This window comes from Ascidia mentula, chromosome 5 (assembly GCF_947561715.1).
Source record: "Ascidia mentula chromosome 5, kaAscMent1.1, whole genome shotgun sequence".
Taxonomy (NCBI): domain Eukaryota; kingdom Metazoa; phylum Chordata; class Ascidiacea; order Phlebobranchia; family Ascidiidae; genus Ascidia; species Ascidia mentula.
Genome location: NC_138570.1, coordinates 13,402,639 through 13,427,198, shown reverse-complemented (window position 1 = coordinate 13,427,198; position 24,560 = coordinate 13,402,639). Strand labels below are relative to the sequence as shown.

The window sequence follows — 24,560 nt, the reverse complement described above, 5'->3', positions numbered from 1 at the left end:
TTTGTCACGACCAAAACTTTTATTCCATTAAATATCCTTTTGCTATTAGGCCACAAAACGCACGTCGCTTTCTCACCGTAAACGTAGGTGATTGCGATTGAATGATGTATTTGTTAAAACACACCCACAAAAAAGAATGAAATTAATGAAGGAGTATCCGGCACTGAGTTTGCAGAACTAGTGGTTGGAAAATCCCTTATGTTTTTTATCTCTCAACATACGGGAACCAAAGCTCGTAATAAGAATAGAGAAATGGTTTCACGTGACCAGGGTCGTCACGTGATTACCATTCGGCCAATCACCGATGAGCGGAAGAACAACTACCGGGAGTATATGAATCAGACGCACGAAGAACGGAAACTCTAATTCCTGGGTTTGAGTCAGAACGATTTACATGGTGTTGTTAGAAAGGGGGATTTCTGACCACATGCGAACACGTCCTTCCTACTTATCCTGCACAAAATGGACAGAGGGGAAACTGAAGTGACGGTATGTTACTGGAACAACATTGTTCTAACCAATAACAATCTGAATACGAGAGATGTTTCAAACTAAGACTTTAGAGAAGGGAGACAAACTCCTAATAAATAACATAATATTAAATTACACCAACGGCAAAGAAATTGCATCATTCTCAACACGTCAATTTGTAAAAAAACAGCATATACCGCGAACAGCGCAACTACGCCACAAGTGGTTGTTTTTTGACACAACAAAAACATGTTACGAAGAAATTATGAACAGGTGCATTAGTTACTTATTTCTACTGATGATAGAAATTCCAGAGCCGAAAATGTCAGAAATATAAATATTTAAAGCTCTCAAGCAATCGGTCGAAATCACGCGCTTTAACACGCGAGACCCACGAGGTCACAATTGCTGGAGGAAAACAGAGGGAAAATAACCATGTATTATGTCGCAACTAGGAAGGGATGTTACAAGCTTCCGCATCCTGGAAATTCAAATTCCTAGAGAAGTCTTACACAATGAAATGATCAACAACCTGCCGACTAACGCACGATCGACGTTAGTAAAATTTGCATTGGCGCAAAACCTGATGTTGCGTAACTTCACAAACGGTGGTACAGCTTCCGGAATCCCATCAGCGCCCGGTAAACATCTGATGACCACGTGGACGTATAAAGTGAAGCCTGTGCGGGGTTAAGCGGGTAGCAAGCTATTGTTTACTGAGTTTACCTCATGTGATCGCTATCTGCAGGCTTGCACAATAAACTCAGTGAAGATTTTGGTCATAACACAGGATAGAACAAGGATGTGCATATTCTGGCTGGATTTTGGTGGTGGAAGGGCGGGTATACGGTATTATTTGTGATTATAGCGTAAATTTTGAAAATTCGGTGCTTACGGGAATAAATAAGATACATTAAAAACCGAAATGAAAAAAACTAAAATACAAAGTGAACAACTCACTCGTCAATACTCTCGGGTTTTCCCCAGCATTGGTCAGGGTCGATGCTTCCATGCCCGGTGTGAATAAAGGAATGCTTCAATGGCAAACTGATGTCGTTTGTGTCGAATCGATCAGCTAAAATACAACCAGATTGTTTTAAATATCTATCTGATTGTTAAACACAATACAAGCCATGAAGCCACCCTACTGTAGTAATGCGCTATATAGGCACGGTTACCATATACAGTTTATTTTTACGATCAGCGTTTTGCAGTAAATACAACTGAGCTTATTTTAAAGAAACGTGCTTATATTTTACTTTAGTTTTCTCACTTAAATGTGTTTATAAGTAATATTGTGTTTTTGGACAGACAAGTCGGGCTAACCAAAATCGCTGTGCACAGCGTGCTTTACTTAACAAAATGCAGCATGCTTATTATTTGGTCCTGAGCGGTGGTAACCACAGTTAACTACAGGCATCACGAGAAAGATGACTCCAGGGAAGTGATTTCACGGAAATACTCACATGAACTATGAGCAATGTTACGTGGAAATGTTCCGACCTCTAAAGTCCGTTTGTTCTGGCCACGCCACCAAAAATTCTCCGCCCTGCGAAAAAAATACGAAGAAATGTTTCAAGATTTGAAATAAGTTATTGTTGATGTTACAAATCCTATAACATGACGCTTAAGGACGCAATTCTACTTTTATGGAGTTTTTTTCAAGGTTGTATGTTTTGATATGCCCTGTATCGAATTTGCATTTATCCGAAAACTCTACTGTACAAATCCACCCATAACAAGAAGTGTACAAGAAAGCTACCCGCATTTGTGTCTCCATTAGAAATAAGTTTCTTGGAAACCTGCATTAGGCAACAAGAATTTCCACCAACCACCGCAGAATTAATAAGCCAATCCCCAAAGCTCAATCAAGCAGGTAAATATAATCAGAGCGGTTCAATGTCGGCACGAAAATGACGCAAAGGCCACCACGCTGGAGCGTCACAAGGCGCATACTTCTCTTGCTTAGCATTCCTGGTTGGTTTGCGAGCGATCAAAGTCCGCTATCAGACCACAATTTAACCGCGCAAGACGACAGCAGGAATTTAATACATATATATAATGTAAAGAAGGTATGTTGTGTATCTAAAATTGATTTTAGAAGGTTCTGTGACAGCAAACGCGCTTTTTATATTAATTGAGACCGTGGAAAAACATTTTCTTTAGGCATAATTTCATTCCTTTGTATTTGATCAACAAATTCATATACAAATACTATACTTTATAAGTTATATAGGTGACAAGTTCAACTGTTACTTGCGAAATTAAAATTGCATAACATGTTCCTTATTACTAAAAGGAAAGAATCAGTATTTACAAAAGATGTGGAAACATACATCCTGTATGTACTAACCCCTTGCTTAAAACAAAAACACAGCAGTCGAAGGAGAAGGACGCATGGCATACGTGACTGTCATGCCCAACCAGTCCATATAGCGATATGTGAAACCAACGTCAACGACAACAAATAAATGGAGGTCGCATAGCAACAAGTTGACGTTAGCGAAGTTGCAATCAGTGTCAAATCGGCTGTTGCCTGCAAGGGAGGCATTAAGCGGGCGGAGAAAAGCTTTAACAGTTGACAGGTCTCTGTTGTAATCAATAAACACATCCCGATAGTATGTGCGGCGGTGGTCTAACCGGTATCACCGACCGATTACGTAATTCATCTTGTACAAATTCACTTTGAAATGCTCTTGGGCGCCATCGTCCGGTAGCTATTGTGATAAATCGTCAAAACCGAAACTGCCGAAAATCATTTTAATTGTTTTAAGTTTTAAATTCGCATCAAACTCTTGGCAGCAAACCACTTCTATGGTCAGCTAAAACAACAAAGTTAATAATATGCATGGAGCCAGCATAAGCGAAAGCAAAAATTTCCATGAGCTATGACTTTGTTTTTCACAGTAAATGTTGCATGCTAACCAACTGCATTTTTTTAAATGAAAGAAAATCCCAACTATAATTCATGTTATTAAGTTATGGGGAAAGTTCGGTGGGCGTAAATATTACTGCATGATATAAATGTGATTTCGCATTACGAAAATTTACTTCTGGATAAAATACAAAAGGATGTTTTGTTCTGAGCTCATCCCTGCGCCAACAAGATTATCTCCCTTGCACGGGTGTTAAAAGAGGTTGCGACCGACGAAGAATTTCTCCTTAAAATGGTCAACGAGAGAACTCCGGTTACTGTAAACAGGTTTAAAGGAGATCAACCGGGACTGAGCTGGGTCGGCAAGTTCGCTATTTACGGATTACATATTGTTAAGTAGGACTACGGGCATATTCCAAGCTGCAGTTGCGTGGGAGAAACTACGGTTGCGTGGTCGTTTTTTCGTAGAATGCCTGATTGTTCATCCGCCATTTTGTGTGAAATAATTCGGAAGACGCAAACATTGCGCGAAACGGGTGAAACAGATCTTTTCAACCTTCTGTCCCAAGCGGACCCCGTTGATGACGTCAGCCGCCAAACCCTTTGGGTTTTTTTAAAAACCTGCTCCAACTGATTCAAGTTTAGAAAGTGCATGTCACCATACGTTTTTGTTATATAACGAGGCTGTATGCAGCATGTAAAGTGCATATATTCGTGCACTGTAATAACTTTAACTTTAGGTTTCGCAAACACGCATGCAGTTGCAAATGTAAAAGTGGAAGTTTGCCACAAACCATTTTATTTTTTTGAAAACTGTCACGTTGTTCCGGCATTAACACAAATTATTGCACATAACACTAAATTGTTGCGATGTGCAAGCCATAATAAAAAGGTGTGTTTAAGTCATAGTGTTATTATGCTGCAAATCTTACATGAGATTACGAACGCTGATAAAATCTAGATGTAAATAGATTGCTTCAAGCTCAACTAAATATATATCCGTACATAAATCAGTACAGCATTTAGCATTGGAGAGGTTGCTGTGGTTTTGTATTTTTTGCTAAATGTGGTCAAGTACGCGATTATCGTGAGGACGAAATATTCTCATAGATACCTGGTATCAATTGATTTGCAACAACCCAATTTCGACACGCTTTGGTTGTGAGATAAAAAGTTTAAGACCCTACCATTCCCTTATCAACCAAATATCAGTGTCGCAAAAGAAGCAAAATAATGTTTGAAAAAGTTTTACAATTTTATTTTCTTAAAAAAAAATTCACAAAAAAAATCATTTTTTAACTGTCATCAACTTACCGGCCCTTAATGATTGTGATGGAATCTCCTTTGTTTATCTTCAACCTTCCAGGTTCAGTAAATCCTGACGATGATTTAAGTTCTCTAGGCAGTGACTGCAAAACAATGAAGTATAACGTTGAACACAATAAGTAACCTGGTCATGTCACAACCGTTAGGGAGAGAAAATTTTTAAATATTTTAACGTTATCACAGAAGTGTGCAGGGTGGGGGCATTTTCACGTTTTATTATGTAATGCGACAAGCAGCACTATCAGAATCCATCTATATTGGAATAACACAAATGAAACTAGGCACATTTTTGGCTGGATTGATATCCAACCACGTTCGGCAAAAAATGAGAGAAAATCGTCCACAGCAACTGCGGATATCCCGAGCAACCAGACCTAATACTCACGTATTTGCTTTTATGCCGCAAAACAAACACGATTCATCTTAATCTTAACGAACTGCAGAGTGTCAAGACACTGCATACTATAAGACGATTCTTCTGGCAAAAATAGTTGTACGTTTCAACGTTTCTGTTGCTAAGCAGCAGCCTTTTATATCAGGATGTAACGAAATATGCACATTTTACAACACCTATTTTTGCCAGAAAAACCGTCCTATAGGAATAAATATGCCTGACAGAGTCAGCAATGAATTAGCCAAGACACCAGTTGCCTCAGTTATTTGAAATTTTTGTTTGAAGCATAGCCCGTAAAATATGTTGTAAGTTTGTTTGATCAACCAACGGCAACCGATGTGGTTAATTAAATCTATAAACGAGAAAAGCTCTGTACATGATTTACAAACAAAGTAATGTACACCATCAACCGAGAGGTACTTATACCACAGAACTAGGGAGAATAGCCGAACACAATAAACCCTTTATTATGCGATAAAATATCCCCGTTAAATCCCTTTATATTACGTTAAGCACCATAAAAATAGGATGTATGTACGTGGTAAATACTCCAACACAAGCTTTCGTTTGGAGCGACTTGGAATAAAACAGTATTACTTCATAGTGGGATCAAAACGTAAATCTGCCAATTATAATTCATTTCTTCCTCGAACAGGATATTATTTGTTCAATGGACGTAATTGCTAATAATGAAATTCCATCGAAGTTACCGGTATAAGTATACCCATTGGAAAATTTCCAGTAATTTTCACGAATGTCATTTTAAGTTTGGCAAATTTTTCGCATGGAGTCCAAACAGGTTGCGAACGCCCGACATTATCATAAAAAGTATTGGATTTGCTGATCTGATAACCATAAAAAAAAACGACATTACTGTAATTTCACTTAAATTTTGTTACATATATACTGCGTTGTTATTTTGAAATTTTAAAAAGAATTTTCAAACACCTTTAAAAGTGTTGCTTTGTCAGTGTTTTCTTTTTGTACGTTACTTTAGCATTATAAAAATATGAAAAAGGGTTCCAAAATTGGGCGGTAAAAAACTTCATAAGAATATTTTTCATACATTACTTTACCTTGGACACGGAGTCTTTAATTTGGGCAAATGTCGGACGTTCGCTGGGTCTCAGCCTCCAACATTTTCTCATAATGTAATACATGGAATCAGGGCAATTGTCAGGTTGACTCAGTCTCTCACTTTCCTTCTCTATCTTGTGAAGAATCTAAATAAAAATAAGTTAAATGTTTTCATTCCTTGCATTGACATTTGTGACAAATTGGTATTTTTATTCTTTTCAAACAGCAAACACATCCTCGGTGAACGCTGTCAAGATTATCTCTCACCCATTTTAAAGAAAAACAGTTTTTTTATTTGGAAACACTGATATGGTAAATTCCGATGGTGGAAACGGGAATGGCTTTTGTAAAAAAAAACATGAATTTAATGTGGGTTGTACAGGTAACATGATTTCTTGCATATGTCTTAATGTTGGCGCCGATTTCGGCATTGAGCTCATTATATTCAACGAACGTAGAACTAATGCAGCCAACATGGATCTGACAAACTGCAATTGGAGGGCAACAATGCAGAAGCATTCCAAAGCAGTTCGCTCTTAATTGCACAAAGAGCAGGAAAAAAAGCAATAGAATATAAGTATTTCAAGATTGTTTCTTTTATAATTTTTATTGCTCTGGTGAAAACTAACATGTTGTTGCATGACATATTTCTTGTGTATGCGAAGAACGTTTTTATTTGGATTTAAATCGGCGAAGACAAATATGGCAAGACTTTTAACACGATCTGTAGTTTCGCTTCAAAATAAACAGACTTGTTCTACATTTCATATGTACGCATATTATTACGAAACACACTTTTCTATCGCCTCTTCCGATCCAAATTTATTTTCTTTTTTCGTAAATTTGGTTTCGTTTGTTTTCGAATAATTCTGTGAAATATTCCTGGAGTGGCGAAAAAGATATTTTAAAAAAATTCCAAGTTTAATTTAATTCGATATGTGTTTTCAAGTTTAAATATCTCCGTTATATTTTTATACAAATGGACCTCCGCTTGCGTTGCTACAAACACTTTTAAGTCGTAACTCTTTGTTCAGTAATGTTATGTTTTTGGATTGTTTGCGTTTAATGTTCAATTTGTTCGTGACTTTTTTTTACAATACTTCTGTGTGAAACAGAGCAACGTAGAAAGGTGTTCAATTGGATTGCATGGTTATACTTTCTTTATCTTTTGACGCATTTCGTTAAAACGTTAATTTTATTTGGCCTCATGAATCCAACAAAGACTGTTGCGTTCGTTGATAGTCTGCAAACAGATCTTTTGTTCGAAAGAATTTACATTACGATTTTGCAATTCTGCAATTGAGTTTTTAGGTGAGACGAAGTAAATTTATATTCTACTCTGTCCCAACAAACAACAGAACTGATCGTAAATTCAAAAAACATTTTATCCATTATATTTACCTTAACTTTTTTAAAGAACGGCATCTTCAAGTTGTAGCAACAATTCGTTTAAAACCAAAAACAAGGAAGAAGAATTCACCTCAATATCGACTAAGACAGAAAAATCAACGCAGAATTCGAGCACAAAATTTCCGCAAAGAGAAACTGTGTGCAAAGAACCCACTGGGATGTGGGTATATGTACACGGTGTTGCATAACCAAAAAAAGGTTGAAATGTTCAAAAGAAGAACAGATTTTTGGAGTGCCGAAAAATTAGAAAATGGCGGACGTGATGTGGGAGCCATCTCGATGAGTCATTCCCAAATTTGGTCGATAAACAATAAACAAATACATGGCCAGGTTGCACACAGATTATGGTGACATGATCCCACTTGTATTTAAATCAAGTTCGAAAGATGAAAGACAAATTTCAGTAAAAAGCAACTGGCACCGCATACGCCCGAATAAACCATACAGGAAATAATGTATAACATTGTATGAGAAATGCATGGAGACGCCGTTCTCCTGTCGCGCATTCGCGCTCTGGGCGTATTCGCGCTGCAGAACTGGGTTCAAGTTAATAAGATCAGGATTTGGTTACAACACAAACTGTGCGGTTAGCTGGCGTGTGTTCAGGTTTTGGAAAGACGGCGGAATTATCAAAACGGCGGCTTACGAGTTCGGCCGCGAAGAAATTTTGTGTGACCTTTGCTTCAGCTTATGTCGGTTCCTCATGTGATCACAATAGTAGCTTCTGTTCATTGTAAAAATAGTATTAAATCCCGTAATGATTCGATTCTTGAGCATGCCATTTAAGAAAGTCAACAAAACTGTTGATTTGAGGTTTATTTCGACCATGCGAGGTTGCAATAAACGTTGTTGGAAGGACTCAGTTCTGAGAATATTTTGAAACACAAAGTTTCCATGCAGCGCTCGGATATAACATAAAATAGTAACCCACAGAATAGTTGTTGTTGAAAGGTTGCTACAAGTTTCGCAAAGATCAAAACCACTCCCAGAGAAGAATGTATAAAAGATACACAACTACAAGTTAGATCAATCATCCTTTTTTGGCGATAATGCTCAAAAGCTGGTTGTGTAATTTCGTAAGTCTTTTCTCAGCAGGGTGTAAGTCAATATATAACGGTAAATCGTTTTTGATGTATGGATCAAACGCTTTCTGAATCAGACTACAGAGCCCCCAAAATTTTTCGACCATGTAGCATAATTATGCAAAAATGTTTGTGGCGAACTTAGTAACCGATGCATGTTGTTCGGTATAACTCTCTGCGTTTTAGACTTTCTGCGTCATTTAGTGTTTCCTAGCACTGTTGTCATAAAATTTACAGAAATAATAGGGAAGTTGTTATGACGTCATACTTGCCCTTTTCAATTCCGCATGATATCAAAGAGCATGCAAGGCGAAGTTAAAATGTGTTCACTGAGACAGTCGCATTTCCAATGATGTGTTGATGTGGATGTTTATTAAGGCGGTCTATTATCACATATCAAGTGGAGTTAAAATGTTTACATTGGCACATCACAAAAGTTTGGAAAAACTGAGTAAGCTCTAATTCAAGTTCTTTTCCAAAGTTCGGTTTCAATCTAAGCCTAAATCATAGCCATTTTCATCATATTGCCAAACAATCTGAATTTAAATTGACTTTTTTATGGCAGCAATTTTAATTGTAAACTAATTTATAACAAATATAATGTTTCTGTTGCTGCCAGGCGTATTGTAATTTAATAGTCTGCTCTTATGGCACAATAAAAACGTAACTTTGTTGACTAATTTACAACGGCCAAAAAGCAATCTAATTGTTCAAGTTTACCCGGGAAGATCGTAAGACGGGTAAACAAATTTAGAAAATTGATTGAATTGTATATTTTATGATGGAGTACCTGAGCCCCGTTGTAACTCAACCAAGGTTCCTGACCGTAGGTAAACATCTCCCACAAGGTGACGCCAAACATCCAAGCGTCGCTCGCGTGGGAAAATTGTCGCATCTTTAACGATTCCGGAGCGCACCTGCAAAGTACAGGATGGCTAATATTGAAGCATGTTGTCAGTATAATTTGCGGTCAACGCAGTTCTAACTATTAGATACACTATGGGCCGGAAATTGTAGCATTTTTGCGGACAAGTCACTTATAACGACAACTGTAAAGATTTAAAGGAAAGTACTTGCAATTAGCTGCAATTATAAGCTGCAATCAAAAACTGTGGTGATACATAGAAACTTTTTGCCTTCGAGAACATCACTGTATATACGTACACATGGTGTTTTAAACAACGTGTAACCAAGATGACACTGCAAAACCATTGGACATACAGGCAATTTGCACGATTAAGTCAATATTTTTTTAAATTAATTATACTACTGGCTTGTGTGTATCTGGTGACTGAAAAACTGTGCAAACATTGTATGCGGGGATAGTTTGTGCACATAATGGACTCAGTTCGTAACTTATGTTGAGATTACAAGCAGGTCGATGCTGAGGCGTTCGCGTTGAAATATCGATTAAAATATATTAACCAACCAGGCAAATGGCACTTTCCGCTTTTCCCTCATCACGTAATGATCGTCTTTAGTATCCAGCGCTCTCATCAACCCAAAGTCCCCAATCTTCACCTGAACGTACACAGAACAATATTTAAACAAGCACGAAAACCAGTGTTGAACACGGGAATGAAACAAGTGTCATCCCAATACATAAATGTATGTCCACTGGTGGCCAAAGTAGTTTTGGACACTCCTACTGAAAACAGATTTAGATGAATTGGAAAGTGACACAAGCAAACAAATATAATGCAAAAAAACGTAGTTTTCTCTTTACAACAATTTATTGATCTAATGACTAAATACAACTATTTGGAGATAATTAAAATCATAACATCTTGGACTTTATTGCATAATTTCAAGAACTTTAATCTCACCCTTTCCAGGGAGGCAAGTAAAATATTTCTGGCAGCCAGATCTCTATGAATAAAGTGCTTGTGTTCCAAGTAAGCCATTCCCACAGCAATCTGTACCGCCCACTCACACAGTGTAAATATTACATGAGTTTCATATTTTCGAAGTCGGTCCAACAATGATCCCAATGGTGCCAATTCAGTTACCTTCCAAAACATATTGATTTTAAACTTACTAACAAGCTTGCATTGTGGGTTTATTATATATTGTGACGCAAAGATAGCAAAATGCCCTATAAATACATGCATGCCTTCCTACTGAGGTATTTAATTTTCTTTGATGGATAACATCACTGAATTTTATATTGTTGCAATAGAAATACAGTCAACTATAGTTTGAGGTGTATATTGGACATTACTTAAATAACATATTTACTAAATTTTTCTACAGAAGTATTATGTCTATACAACTAAACAATGTATTAAAAGAGAAATAAAAGCACTGTAGAAATTTGAAAAATATTTAATGAAAACAATGGCAAGGACAAACTAGTTTTGATCAGCACTGTACCATTTTCATTGGAGATGATATGACAATGCCGTACAATCTTATTAAGTTGGGATGATCCAGCATGTGCATAGTATTGACTTCTTTTATAAAGTCATCAAACACATTTGTGTCATGTAGCATGTCTTGCTTCAAACATTTTACTGCTACCTTGATCTTTCAAAAACAAAAACATAATCATATTTATAAAAAGCAACCAATATGATGATACATAAAAAACAAACACTAAACAAAGCAAAATCAACCAAGATTGTGATATGAACTAAAAGCCTGACAACATAGTTATGTGTAGCGAGTTCTAGAGTACATGATAAACCAAATAATGTAAAGACTGACGTAACATACCGTGGCCCCACTTGGTGGAGTCCATTCTCCTTTTCTGACAACTCCAAACGATCCATCGCCCAACTTTTCTTGCAAAGTTATTTCTTTTTCACTTATGAAACAAGTCAATCCAAAACCTGGTACCATACTGGAACTGCTGGCTGAAGTCTGTGCTTCCTGTCCAGGTTTCTGTAAATACAGCAAACACAATATCAACATCCTACTAAATAATAGTTTATTCAGCCCAACATACAAAAACTGACTTAGAAAGGTTGTAACACAAAATAATAACGCAAACTATATATAATGAATATATATATACATGTAGTTTAAACATTACTAGATCAGTGAAACAAGCCACCATGGCGTACATGTATTATTGTTTAGACAGATTTAACAGAACTTCAATCTGCAGGTAAATGGGGATCAAATTAACATTCTTGGTGCAGCTGACCACTAAAATAAGTATTTACAATACTAATATCATTTGTTATCAAAGAGTTTTTTCTGTATTTTTTTCTGAATTAATCGTTTAAAGCAATCATAAAAATTCACATTTGTACACAAACACAACGTTGGTATGATTTATATCATGTATTCACAACCTTTTTGTAATTCCGCGACTTTTTCTGAGCAGCCCTTGCTTTCTTGACAGCATCAAGTAACCTTCGCTGGGCAGGTTTTCCCAAACCTATCTTGTCCAAGTCCTCCCCTTTTACATAGTCGAAGTGGGATAACTGTGTCACCTAAAATACAGTATTATTTGAGCCGACGATAACTCAGCTTTAGTTTGCACAAAAAGAAGAACCAAAAATACATGTACAAAATAAAATGGCAAGGGCACCAACAAAACCACAAGGGTTATCAGGTCAGCCACCCTAGGTTTGAGGTGATTTCGTCACAGAAAATCACAGTCTACTGTAGGGAAGTTATAGGACTGTGACAAACTGATTTGTAAATCAAAACTATGGGTACGAGGGTACACAACATATTTGACAAAATAAGATGTTCAAAATGGGTTCCCAACTTGACAAAAAAACATGTTATACATAAATTTGAAGCCTAAAACAAGTTCTCCAAAAATTTTGACAAATTTACAGACTACATCAAACCTGAAGTTCATCTCTGAGTTTCAGGTAAAACTGTTCAAGTTGAACATCAATTAAAAGTTGCCGCAGCCAACTTGTCTCTTCCAGGCCAAGGACACTCATCACAGCAAAACAGAACAACGACACAGAGTTACGTGATTATTTGTTGCAAATGCTTTGGTACATACAAACTAACAAACCGTTACTCATTTCTTTCTTCCATGTTGAATTAGTTGTGTACAAAACACAGTTAACAATGTATCAAAACACCAGCTTTTCACCAGCTAAGATTAAACTGTAATAAAAAAACTTCCATAAAGAAAGAATAAAATAAAAAAAAAGTTTTAATGAGGAGCCAACACAAAGTCCACTTTAAAACCAAGTCCTAATAAAAAACATGGAAAATAAATATTTGCTTTATCAGGGCAGATACTGTGTAACAAACTAATAAATGAACAAGAAAAAATAGAAAGAGAGTAAGGCTTGCGCTTATATCAGGTTTTCGGTTCAAATGACATCACTTGCACAAGAAAGTTTCATCAGATCTAGTTTCTCATCATTACATTCATAAAATACCATAGCGGTCCCAAACCAAACGCCTTTATATACCGGTAGGTAGTAAATACGTAATGTTGCCTTTGATGTTGCCTAAAACCTTAATTATGTACGTAATTATTAGAACCATAGTTTATTATCCGATAGGTGGCAATATAACTATTCTGAAACTAGAGAATACTATTTTAGGATTTTATGCTGAAACTGAATTCGAGAATATCAAAACATTCTATGGCGGCATGTCTCATCACACAACAAAAAATGACCTGCTAAGACTATCAACAAAATCACCGAACAGTCTTATGGGTATGTCTAGGTATCTAAAAGACATATAGGGAAAAGCCCCACTTCTTTTGTCGTTGTACCGTATTTTACGGACCATAGGGCGCAACTTAAATCCTTTTTTTTCCTCATAAATTGATCGTGCGCCTTATAAGCCGGTGCGCCTAATGTATGGATCAAGTAGTGCTTTATTGCCTACACTCAAAACCAGTACCGATACTATTATAAATAAACCACCGTCTTACACAATAAACTACGGTAAAAGCAACTAGCAACTGTGATATTCATACTATTGTGACTTGCTTACATTTATTACGTAACAAGTTTTTGTTTAATGAGCTTTATACGGTAACCCATACTCCTTAAAATACGTTGCGTTCTATAGCCCGGTGCGCCTTATGTATGAACAAAAAACTAAACAAAGCAATTTATTGACAGTGCGCCTTATAATCGGGTGCGCTTTATGGTCCGTAAAATACGGTAATCGTATATAAAAAAAAAATAGATTTGGCCTACAATCCCCGGCAATACCATTTTCACTTAAGGTTGCAAATTATTTTTAATGAATATGCTGTTGCTGTAAACGTATAATTGAGGGTAGTTAATTCAACTCCAGTATTTAACAGCGGGGTTTCGAAGCCACCGAGCGTATTATTAGCATATTCAACCACACAGGCACCACGTCACCGACAGATACCGGTCAGTAAAGCATTTCTTACCGGTCCACTAATTAACTAACTATTAGTCGTAGTTGGAGGACGTTTTCACGCTCGCAGGTTGCAACCCTATTCCAAGCAATAATTGTCGCTTTGTGTTGTATTTTAACTTCCATTGGCGCAGCAATAAGAAGTTGTAACTGATGGATGCTTTACATACGTTGTTTTTTGATGCTGTGTTTATCTACCACACTTTGAAGGACAGTTCGTGGAGATATTACTTGTTTTCCACCGACGTAGTGCAAGTTTGGGAAACCCCAGTTTACAATATCACATCTTTAGTTTACATTTTACTTCCTGCTGTGCAAAAGGGGTACAGGATAGATTTTACGAGCGTGGTGGATGGAAATACACGCATATTATCTGTTTCTTGCGGAAAGAATCACGAACAAAGAAAGGGGCCATAAGGTTCAGTTTTGTACTATTTGACTATCCAAGACCCAGGGGCGTATCTAGGCGGGGGTGAATGTAGAATGTGCAAAAATACTGAAAACCATATATGCTGCAGTGGCAAGTAATAGGGATACACAGTGCGATAAGTTAAAGGAAAAATAGTGATAAAATATTATTGACCTCATCTAAAAGAAACTTAATTACATTTTACTGACCTATATGACAAAATATAACGCAGTCTGTCGAAAATTTGCTTAAAGCCGATATTGTACAGGTTTAGGCGAGTAACGACCATATAGATTGAAACATATTGCCCATCGATACAGAAAACAACTGAGCGTCCCTAATAGCACATATTTTAACCCACTTACAACATTTGTTGTCAAAACAAAACCAACCATATTAAAAATCACTTGTCAACACATGCATCGTTTTTGTATTGGATTTTCTGAGCGACTTGCTGTGAATCAAGTTAAAAATGCCATTTACTTGTTTTCGCTTTTTTGAAACGCGTTTTAGAAAGGTTATTATTAGGTTGTGTTTGAAGTCTTTGCGAGCAAAACCGCCTTTTGTGACCACGAAACCCCCGTTGCGGTCGGTTGCAACCCATTAACTCCAGGACCAAACGGCAAAGTGGAAATCACTTTACATGCTAAGCCTGACTCGAAAAACTCGACTTTGCTGTTGGAGGACGCTTTCGCGCACGCAGGTTGCAACCCTATTCCAAGCAATACTTGTCGCTTTGTGTTGTATTTAACTTCCATTGGTACAGCAATAAGAAGTTGTAACTGATGGATGCTTTACATACGTTGTTTTTTGATGCTGTGTATATCTACCACACTTTGAAGGCCGGTTTGTGAAGATATTAATTGCAATTTACAAATCTTTAAGGCTGACATTTGGGGTTACCACCGACTACGCCATTACTATAGCGCATTATTTTTATGTTGTTTTACCTCCAACAATGTCAAATTCAACAAACCTTTTGTTATTATATCCCTGTGTCGGGACTCAGGAGCAGCTAAAAATTGTCGTACGATTTTTGTCACGTTGCTATTTCTGCAAAATCAAACAATGTTATGGATCTTCGCAGCCATGCAGAAAAGTTTAAATGTCAAACCCATTTACAGCAATTGTTGTCAAAACAAAACCAACGATGTTTAAAACCACTTTTCAACACATGCATCGTTTTTGTATTGGATTTTCTGAGCGACTTGCTGTGAATCAAATTAAAATCACCACTTACTAGTTTACGCTCTTTTGAAATACCTTTCAGAAATTTGTTGTTATTAGGTTATGTTTGAAGTCTTTCGAGCAAAACCTCCTGGTTGCAACCCATTAACTCCAGGAGCAAACGGCAAAGAGGAAATTACTTTGCATGCTGCATGGGATGGCCCGAAAACTCAAATTTGCCGTTGCTTGTTTTTTTTAAAAAAAATCATTCGATTACGCATTGCCCTGTTCCAGCGACATGTAAGAAAAATAATTGCAATTGGCTATTTTGCATAAATCTTGGGCATTTAGAATTTATATCATACAAAGTAAGCGCTTGATTCTGATGTCACTCGAAATATTACAAAAATTTAGCCTGGGTCGACATAACTACAGAACCACTTATATCTTGGACATTTGACGTGTGTTTGGAATAACATATTAAAAACTATGATGAAAGTTGCCTGCTAGTTAGATATACTTGAAACTTTAAAAAGATTTTGAACAAATGTCCAATTAACCTCATTGGCAGGTACACCGCCCAAGTATGTTAATATTTTAAAGGGCTGTCAAACTAATATCATGTTATATTTGGCTTCAAACTACCAAATAGTTTGCAGCTATTAACAATAGCTTGTTAAGCGAACCTGGGTACATTAAATCAATGCTTTTCAACCTATGAAAAAATATATGTTTATATATATTGGTTAACAATCGCCAAATAAATACTCTCTTAAGTTCAAGAATATGTATGTTTGGTTACCGTAAACTGTTCGTCTTATAGTAATAAACATTCATTCCAATGCGTTTGATCGCATTGTGCGGATGAAACTTTCGAGCCACAAAAAATGCGGATACACTCCAAAAAGGTTGAAAAGCACAGCCTTAAATGTTTTCAAGATTTAGTGCAGAAATTCTGCAAACAAAGAAGTGAGGTGTGGTGCATTTATATTGCTTTTCACGGTAACAAATCGTATTACATAAAAAAATTCAAGTTGTGACCAGCAAATGTGCATTGTAATGTAACACTTTTTTGTATTTGCCCATATCTACAATATTGTTTATATTTAATCTTTATTCAGAAAACATAGTTGGAACTAAATTTTTGTGGAGAATGTTTCACTTACGTCACAAATACTTCTTTTTTTGGCAAACAGATTTTGGACGCCAGGAGTCACGTGTTATTGGAAAAAAGGCTACAAAGCAGTTTTAAGCTAAATGCAATCGAACGAACGGCCATTTACCGTTTGTAGCCAGTAAAAGTCATTCACAAATCAGTGTCGAAACAATTTATGTATGTTGTGGTGGATGGTAAAGTGAGGTCATAAGTGTAGTAAGTTAATAATTTAAGCTGCTTTCGACTTATTGTGCAAAAAATAATTCATATTAAAGTGCAGCGGTTCTCAAAAGTTTTTTCAAAATGATTCCCTTGCAATTTTTCAACAATCCTCGGTCCACGTAAAAATGATGCCAAACCATGCAAATGTGACAATTTCAACAATAGTTAGTTGTCAACAAATCATTTTACATTTTAATGGAATGGATGCGCCTGTTTGGCTTTCAGTTTTGGACAGTACCAGCACTCTCAGTTTATTTGTAACATCAAATCTGTTTAAATCTGTTACAATTCAGAATTGTGTGTGACAACGACATTCTCGTTACTTGTGATAGAATAAAAGAGAATTGTTTTGTAATAATACAAATGATGAAATCAACAATGTACTTGGGATAAGTTTAAACTTACAAATGTGACTGTATATCTAATTATCTTACATAACTCCGAAAGAACTTTTAACCCTTTAGAGCACAAGGGTATACTGAGCAACAGAAAAAAAATTAATGTATAGCGTTTTGTTGCGTTGATAGGTCCAATAACACACTTCATAAAAAAAAATTGGGATATTTGACCGTTAACCCCCATTTTCTGTTGGAGTCACCTGTGACCCATTGGGCTCTGGACGATACACAATGAAAAAAAATAACTTTCTAATTTTGTTGAAACGAGTGAAGCTATGCATTTCTTTAGCAGAACAAGTAACAACCTGAATGAAATCGATGTAATATTTTGCTATGTTTGGTCAAACAACTAATTTTTGGACCCCCACTACGTGTGATTTTCGTGTTTCGCAGGTTCATATGGGCAGAAAACTTTATTTTTTAGTATTTATAGCCAAACAACGCCTTATTTAGGTCCGTGTTGATGCTGCACAAGTTGTGACAGCGATATTTGACAACTTTTGCTGGTCAATGATTATTTATACCAATCAAATTTGACAAAACGTTCACAAATAGCTATATTACCGTACATAAAATAAAAACCTGACCCGAAATCGAGACAATAGATGATGCACGTATTATTTCTAGTATCATGTGATGCTGTTATGTACTAATATTCGTTTAAAAGCTTAAAAACATGATTCAAAAAAAGTCATCGTACTTGTCACCAATGCCCTATGTCCCATACACGACCCCATGAAATTAAAAGGTGTGCCGTTTCTTAAAAATACGTGCTACGAATACCTAAGTTTTTATAGATACTGTACAAGGCCTTAGCTAAAGGATTGCCAAGTTTATTTGCAAATTGTTCACCAATTCCATGGTATTTATGACATATGTATATGTAGCTTACTAAGCACTTTTGCGTTTCCTTCCGGTGTGCTTGCTGTGTCAATCAAAAAATTGCTATAGCGACATCTACCGGCTTTAAAATTTTATGTAGATCGGGGCAACGGGGGGACTCTGGGCTTTAAAGGTAAAAAAATTGAAAAACCAGAAACCTTTCATGTATGGGTCTTTAAAGTCATGGGGTCACCGGCGACCCCTGGGGCTCTAAAGGGTTAAGCGGTCTCCTTATCCCTAAAGGACAGTTGACCCCTGTTTGAGAACCGCTGGTATAGTAGGACATTTAATATTACACATTGCTGGGAAGTAATACACTTATGTTCGCATACTAGAATAATTATAGGCTCCTTTTTCAGGTCCAGGTTAAATTTCGCCATCCAGCTCCATAGTCTCATCCGTTTTACTGATGAGAAATGTCTCTTTTCATAGCAATTATATTTCTATGTTTTGCATCAATCGTCCACACTCAGCAATGTAGTTACGTCACAGTTCCCGTATGTGGCGATGATGACGTAAGCGTTTCACCTGGACGCCTGGGGGGTATTAGGGGACCAAAAGGTGACTCAGGCCCCCCTGGTAAGATGAGGCCATTGGGAAGATCAGGAAGAAAGGGTGACAAAGGTGAAATTGGACCCAAAGGTGAAACCGCTATATTTGATGAATTTCAACAGGAAGTAAGAAACCGACTTGATGGTGAGAAATCTTATTTGGATCAAAATCACATAAGACTAAACTTAAACATTTAGTATAATGTTTTTGTTGCTGCCAGGCGTATCGTAACTTAATAATCTGTTCTTCTGGCATATATAAAAACGTACCCCTATTTGTTGTATAACAGGCGAAACGTCGGAATAAAGTTACCTTTTTATATATGCCAGAAGAACAGATTATTAAGTTAAACATAGGCTTATACAAAGAAACTTTCACTTGATTTTCACAGAAATTGAACGGAAAATAGCTAGACCGGAAAGTTGTGCAACGTCAACCGACGATGGTTATCAGATCTTGCGAAATTGGACAGAGGCATTTTGTTATAACGGATGGACGGTACAAACTGGTTTATAGAAGTACATTAAGTTAGTGTCAATATTTGCGCGTTTACTTTGTCAAAATTTCTTGTAAGACCATATTGATCTCTGCTATCTAAGTATTTTCACTGCCGTCACAAAGGTAATTTTAGCGTTTGATTATTAGGTGTTGCTAGCCTATACACGATCAGCAGAGAATATTTTCAACATGTAATCAGTTAGTTCGTAACAGGTGTTTCAACGGCGCTTCGACGGCTCTGTCGATTTTTATAGAAACTGGCAGAAATATAAAGAAGGTTTTGGAAACTTGCACGGGGAATTCTGGTTGGGTGGGTCCAGTGCAATAAACCTCTTGTGTTGGAAATTTATTGCAATATTTTTGTTTAGGATTGGAGAAAATTCATAATATGATGATTAATCATAATTGTCGTTTAAGAATTAACTTGGGTGGATTTGATGGAACGTCTGCTTTTGCAGAATACAGGTATTTGCAAAATAAAGTTTTGTGGAAAAAAACAGTTAAAAACATAGAAAATATAAGAGGTCTTGGAAATCCTTTAAAAAGTTTTGATATGAAAGTTAAACGACTTTTTGCAAGTTGGATGTTTGTGGCGGTTGTGAAGTACTTGCTGCAACTGCGTAATAAATTACAATGTAGAGTAACTTTCGGTCAACTATTTTCTATAATAGAGCGTGTTTAACATGAATTTATATCCGTATTTAAATTAGTACGGCTAATTCTAACTTAACCAAAATTGTGCTTCTGTCATTTAAATTTTAGTAACCTGGCAAACTGGTTTGTGGTAAATAGGTATTATGGTCTAACTTTTCCGTTCTACGAGGCAATTTTGTTTTTGTATTAACAACGCTGTGATAATTAAAATTGTTTTTCGTATGTAAAGAGTCATCGTTTGTATTTTATTTCATTTTCAATCAGTGATGAATCTGATAATTATCGGTTGCATGTTGGTGGATACAGCGGCACTGCGGGTGATAGTTTAATTAACCCAAGCAGTTCATCACGTCACATTCACAACGGAATGCAGTTTTCAACTAAAGATCGCGACAATGACAACAGGTATGCCGTTGCTCCCATTTCTAAAGAAGCTAATTTAACTAATTACAAATACTAAGATGCTAGAAATATAAACTGGAAAAAGTGATTTAAATCGTAGTTTTGTTACTTTAGTTTTAATGCTTCCCGTGGCATCCCACCATTAAAAGGGTAATACCAATTTAATGGGTTGATAATTTGCTTCAAATCGCGTGAGGAAATAACTTTGAGTTTTAAAGCAAACAAGCGTGATCCAATCACACATCCACAGTGTGAAATTATACTTTCAGCGAATGTTGTGTTGTGTTTTATATTCAAACACGCGAGATATTTTTCCAAACCGTTCCATTACTTTATTAAACAGGTCATCAGCAAATTGTGCTCAACAATTCCCCGGTGCGTGGTGGTTCAATAGTTGTTTTGCTTCGTCACTAAATGCCAACTGGGGAATATCCACAGGAGATGCAACCGAAATAATTTGGTCTTCATGGAAAGGATTTGACACTTCCATCAAAGAGTCGCTAATGATGCTTAAATGCGACTAATTTCAGTATTATGTGTTCTCCAAATCCATTGATTGGATAAATTGTGTTGGAGTATTGCTTTGTTTTGCATCAATAAATTCATGGTTCCAGACCGTATACGCGTCACCAATGCCGGGTGCACGTCACAATGCTGCAGATTGGCTGGAACTGCATTGGTTTGAAAAGGAGTTTTTTTTTAAATGCAAAAAATTGTACAATACTTTTGCAAAAGAACATAATTTACGGAACATTTGAACCCAATTTTTGTTATGACGTCACAATAGTCGTAGCCATATAAATGCGGTCTTATGCAAAATTTTAACAGGAAATGCGCTTACCGAACCATCTGAAATGGTGTTAAGATCGATCGTACATAGAGGTGGAAGAGATGTTTGGAGTTTATTAAGAATTGGAATGATTTCAGGGAAAAGTGATGAGTTGTGTAAAGGAAGACTTTTATTACAGGCGGTTATCAAGATTTTATGTGTCTATACATCAGATTTAACGCACATAATTGTTGCCAATAATCAAAAGAGTATGTTTTCCCCACTCACAATGATTTTGATAATGTTTAAAATAGGTTTGCTGCCGGATCTGATTGGCTGTGATACTACAAGTGACCTTGGACACGATATTTTCGAATGAATGTCAAGAAATTGACATGATAGAAGGTTTTAGGTGCAAAAAAAGAGGTAATTAATCTGAATATGAATTCAGCCCAAGCTACTATATGCTCCCTTTGAGCAGACGTTCCAACACAACTGCTGCGTTCACGATCAGTGCTAATTCGGAATGAGTTGCACAAGGCACGCGCAGAGGCAGGCAGGCAATTTTAGCAAACAAAAACAACAACACAACTGGAACACATCACGTGACAGTAGCTAACTCGGAGAAGATTTAATGTCTTCCAACATTTGGTTACTGATATTCAATCATCCCAAAGGTCGATAAAGGTTGTTGAGTTAGGGTGTTGGCAAACCTATATACTTGATATAATAGCTGAGTAAAGCCTTTTTAAATCAATCTGTTAGACAGCTCTTTGAAAGATGTTTTTATTTTTTTAAGAAAAATATATTTCGCCCTGAAAAGGGCATCATCAGTTTCTGCAAAGTGTACAAAACAACGGAAAATAACTACTTGATGTAATACTAATATTGCTGCCTAAAATATAGTTTTCTTTAACTGACTCTGTAAGTGTTTTAGGTCAATGCTGAAACTTTGGTAAATTTAGTTTTCACAAAGCCACTCGGTAACAAACATACATATTTTAAACATACATATATTGAGGCTTAGGCTACTGCAGATAATTAAATGACCTTGTTATTTCAACATTTAAATCACATTATTGATCTCCCTGTATTATAAATCTGCAAGGTCGAAACAGCGTCTAATTCATATGTCGCAAAATCAGTCTGTTAGCCCAACACACATGGATATAAGCTTGTTTTGTACGTTGACGTGTCGGCGCTGGCTTAGTCAAGTGGTTACTTCCTCATGGTACACTCGATGTCTGTTCAACATTGAATGTGGGTTCGATTCCCACCGTCCACCACTGACGCGGTCCGGCGCTTTTGCACAGAAATAGATCAGTTTCCAACCGGTTTGAATCGGTGGGCAAATATTTTGTGGTTCACCACGTGCTGCAAAACTATGGAAAATTTTTTTTAAATTCTCGCCTACACGCACCTAACGCATCTAACGCACAGAGGCGGTAGGCTTCCCTTGCAAGCATCGGAAAGGTAACGAAAGGCACAACAGAAACGAACAAATACTTGTTTAAGCTATATCAATTGATTATTGAACAAAACAAAACAACGACTTGCTTGAAATTTTGCACGATCAACCTCAACGGTATCCACGCCAACTATCTAACAACTTAACCCGATACGGCTTTATCAACCCTCTTTCAGTCAACGATAAACTTGCGTTTGTGACTTAACAATTACATTTTGAAATTTCGATTTAATAACGAACGTGCAAACACAATGAATTATTGGTTAGCATACTTAAGGCAAGGTATCTTCTATTTTCCCAATTCACCCTAACACTTCTCCAGTGGCTCGAATATATTGATATCACAATTTATAAAATTTGTATACTTCCGACTATAATGAGTTTTTAAATCATTGACTATATGATCAGACGTTTTGTTTTGATCGAAAAAAACATGAGATTTATTGATTTGTATATTCACCTATACTCAGTACGCAAATATTGCTTGGTTTGAGGATCAGCCTATAACCTCTAAAAAATTTAGACATCCACACAAAAAGTATACGAATCTGGAAAATAAATCAGGTTATTCGCGTTACAGCTGCCACAGTATGGAGGCTAGAAACACATTCGGTTGAGAATAAGCTCGATTGTCAAGGACTTCTTAAAATTGTTGAGAACGTAAAATGTAATTGTTACGTCATTAACATAATTTTATCTTCAATTGAAAAAAGATTAACATTTCTCAGAAAAAATCGCTTAGATTTTTTTACTGCAGACACTCTTGTGGTTGAATTAAATTTCAAGTTTGTATGGCTCCTCCTGCATTGTTTCGGTACTTACCTTCAGTTCGTGACGTCATAATGACATAATTTATTGTGCGACGTTTTAAATTGACCCTACGTTCATTGTGACGTAATTTTTCCCAAATCGATTATGTTTTATTAAGTATTCTTGTGTGTAAACGGTTTTTGAAATTATTATTTCAAGACTTTTGGGCTATTTTCCAGTCGCCCTTATTTTCGGTTGTAGATTGATAACAAAACTGACTATGCATGATAATAAAATCAATCATTGGAATGTGTGATATGCGTGTAAAATATATAATGATAAATCGGTGTCAGTTTGGGTCGTAGCAATAGAAGTAGATTGTTACTGACGCTGCCAGGCATATTTTATTGCTGAATACTTGCCAGAAGAGAAGTATTCAGCAGTAGCAATAGAAGGTTCTACGTGTACGATAAACAAACCTGTTTTGCAAATAAACGTCAATTAAAATCGAATACAAGCGTTAAATAAAAGGTCAGCAGGGGCTGAAAACAAACGTACACTTAGCAAAAGTGGGTCGTGGTTGTTTTCCCGAAAAATTAAAAAAGCAGCGTGTTTTTGAAACAAGTTGACTGTTCGGCGGAATCTAGAAACCTGCTACTTTATGTTCCATGCTTGAGGTAACGGTTACATTACTTCTGTCTTAAACCAGTTTAATGCGTATTAGCCTACATCTATATAAAAACGTTTATAAAAAAGCGTAGTTCTCCCAATGACGACTTGGATTGGTTTTGGGATTAAAGCGTTAAAATTCTTTCAAAAAGTGATAACTAGGACTGGCCTAGATTTCTACTTAATCACCCAACCAAGATGGTTTTTTGAATATATATATTTCTCCTATGCGGCATCCTCAGTATTCTAAAAACAACAAGAGTAATCGTAGTGATTAGCTTCAATAGCATACATCAAGACTAACATGTAAACACTAAACCTCCAGACCGCCATCCTGTACCAAACAAAATGAAAAACACACAAACATAGCAGCAGTTGAACGGTAGCAACGAAAAACGCTGTTGCGTCTGCGGTTTGCTCGCGGGTGTAAAGATAACATTTACAGGCACCACACCAGATGGATTAGAACGGTTCAAAAGATTAAAATGTAAATAAAAATAAAACAATAAGAAAACGTTGTGTTTATCGTATCCTGGGCAACACCATTCGTTGATTGTTTATTGTTGCATTGGTTATGGCCTGCCATTTCGCCTCGCATACGACA

At 36.5% G+C, this 24,560-nt stretch overlaps 2 protein-coding genes across 3 annotated transcripts in view; one reads left to right on the top strand and one right to left on the bottom strand.

Moving 5' to 3' along the window:
* The window catches only part of LOC145904081 (activated CDC42 kinase 1-like), a 51,324-nt gene extending 38,663 nt beyond the window's left edge, over positions 1 to 12,661 (bottom strand). The window contains exons 1-11 of the mRNA XM_082992311.1: positions 12,442 to 12,661; positions 11,935 to 12,075; positions 11,351 to 11,518; positions 11,009 to 11,161; positions 10,462 to 10,644; positions 10,065 to 10,156; positions 9,426 to 9,552; positions 6,143 to 6,289; positions 4,661 to 4,755; positions 1,938 to 2,020; positions 1,432 to 1,546 (exon numbers count right to left, since the gene is read on the bottom strand). Coding sequence (XP_082848437.1) covers positions 1,432 to 1,546; positions 1,938 to 2,020; positions 4,661 to 4,755; positions 6,143 to 6,289; positions 9,426 to 9,552; positions 10,065 to 10,156; positions 10,462 to 10,644; positions 11,009 to 11,161; positions 11,351 to 11,518; positions 11,935 to 12,075; positions 12,442 to 12,540 — 1,403 coding nt within the window. The 5' untranslated portion in view covers positions 12,541 to 12,661. The remainder of the gene's footprint in view (positions 1 to 1,431; positions 1,547 to 1,937; positions 2,021 to 4,660; positions 4,756 to 6,142; positions 6,290 to 9,425; positions 9,553 to 10,064; positions 10,157 to 10,461; positions 10,645 to 11,008; positions 11,162 to 11,350; positions 11,519 to 11,934; positions 12,076 to 12,441) is intronic.
* A 5,742-nt stretch (positions 12,662 to 18,403) lies between these two features.
* LOC145901934 (microfibril-associated glycoprotein 4-like) lies at positions 18,404 to 20,918 on the top strand. Of its 2 annotated transcripts, none has more exons than XM_082989753.1 (6): positions 18,404 to 18,890; positions 19,138 to 19,244; positions 19,458 to 19,554; positions 19,613 to 19,709; positions 20,205 to 20,303; positions 20,644 to 20,918. In XM_082989753.1, exons 1-6 carry the CDS (start codon positions 18,611 to 18,613, stop codon positions 20,822 to 20,824), a joined length of 861 nt encoding a protein of 286 aa, XP_082845879.1. In that variant the 5' UTR covers positions 18,404 to 18,610; the 3' UTR covers positions 20,825 to 20,918. The 2 variants fall into 2 exon arrangements, with proteins under 2 accessions (XP_082845879.1, XP_082845878.1); XM_082989752.1 differs by having other exon boundaries at positions 18,409 to 18,890; positions 20,163 to 20,303.
* Positions 20,919 to 24,560: the final 3,642 nt, after the last annotated feature.

Excerpts from the sequence above, each read along its gene's own strand:
- LOC145901934 (XM_082989752.1), top strand. The coding sequence starts at position 18,611 with ATGTCTCTTTTCATAGCAATTATATTTCTATGTTTTGCATCAATCGTC. Across the intron at positions 19,555-19,612 it reads GCACGGGGAATTCTGGTTGG|GATTGGAGAAAATTCATAAT; the intron begins GTGGGTCCAGTG and ends ATTTTTGTTTAG. Across the intron at positions 19,710-20,162 it reads TCTGCTTTTGCAGAATACAG|TGATGAATCTGATAATTATC; the intron begins GTATTTGCAAAA and ends ATTTTCAATCAG.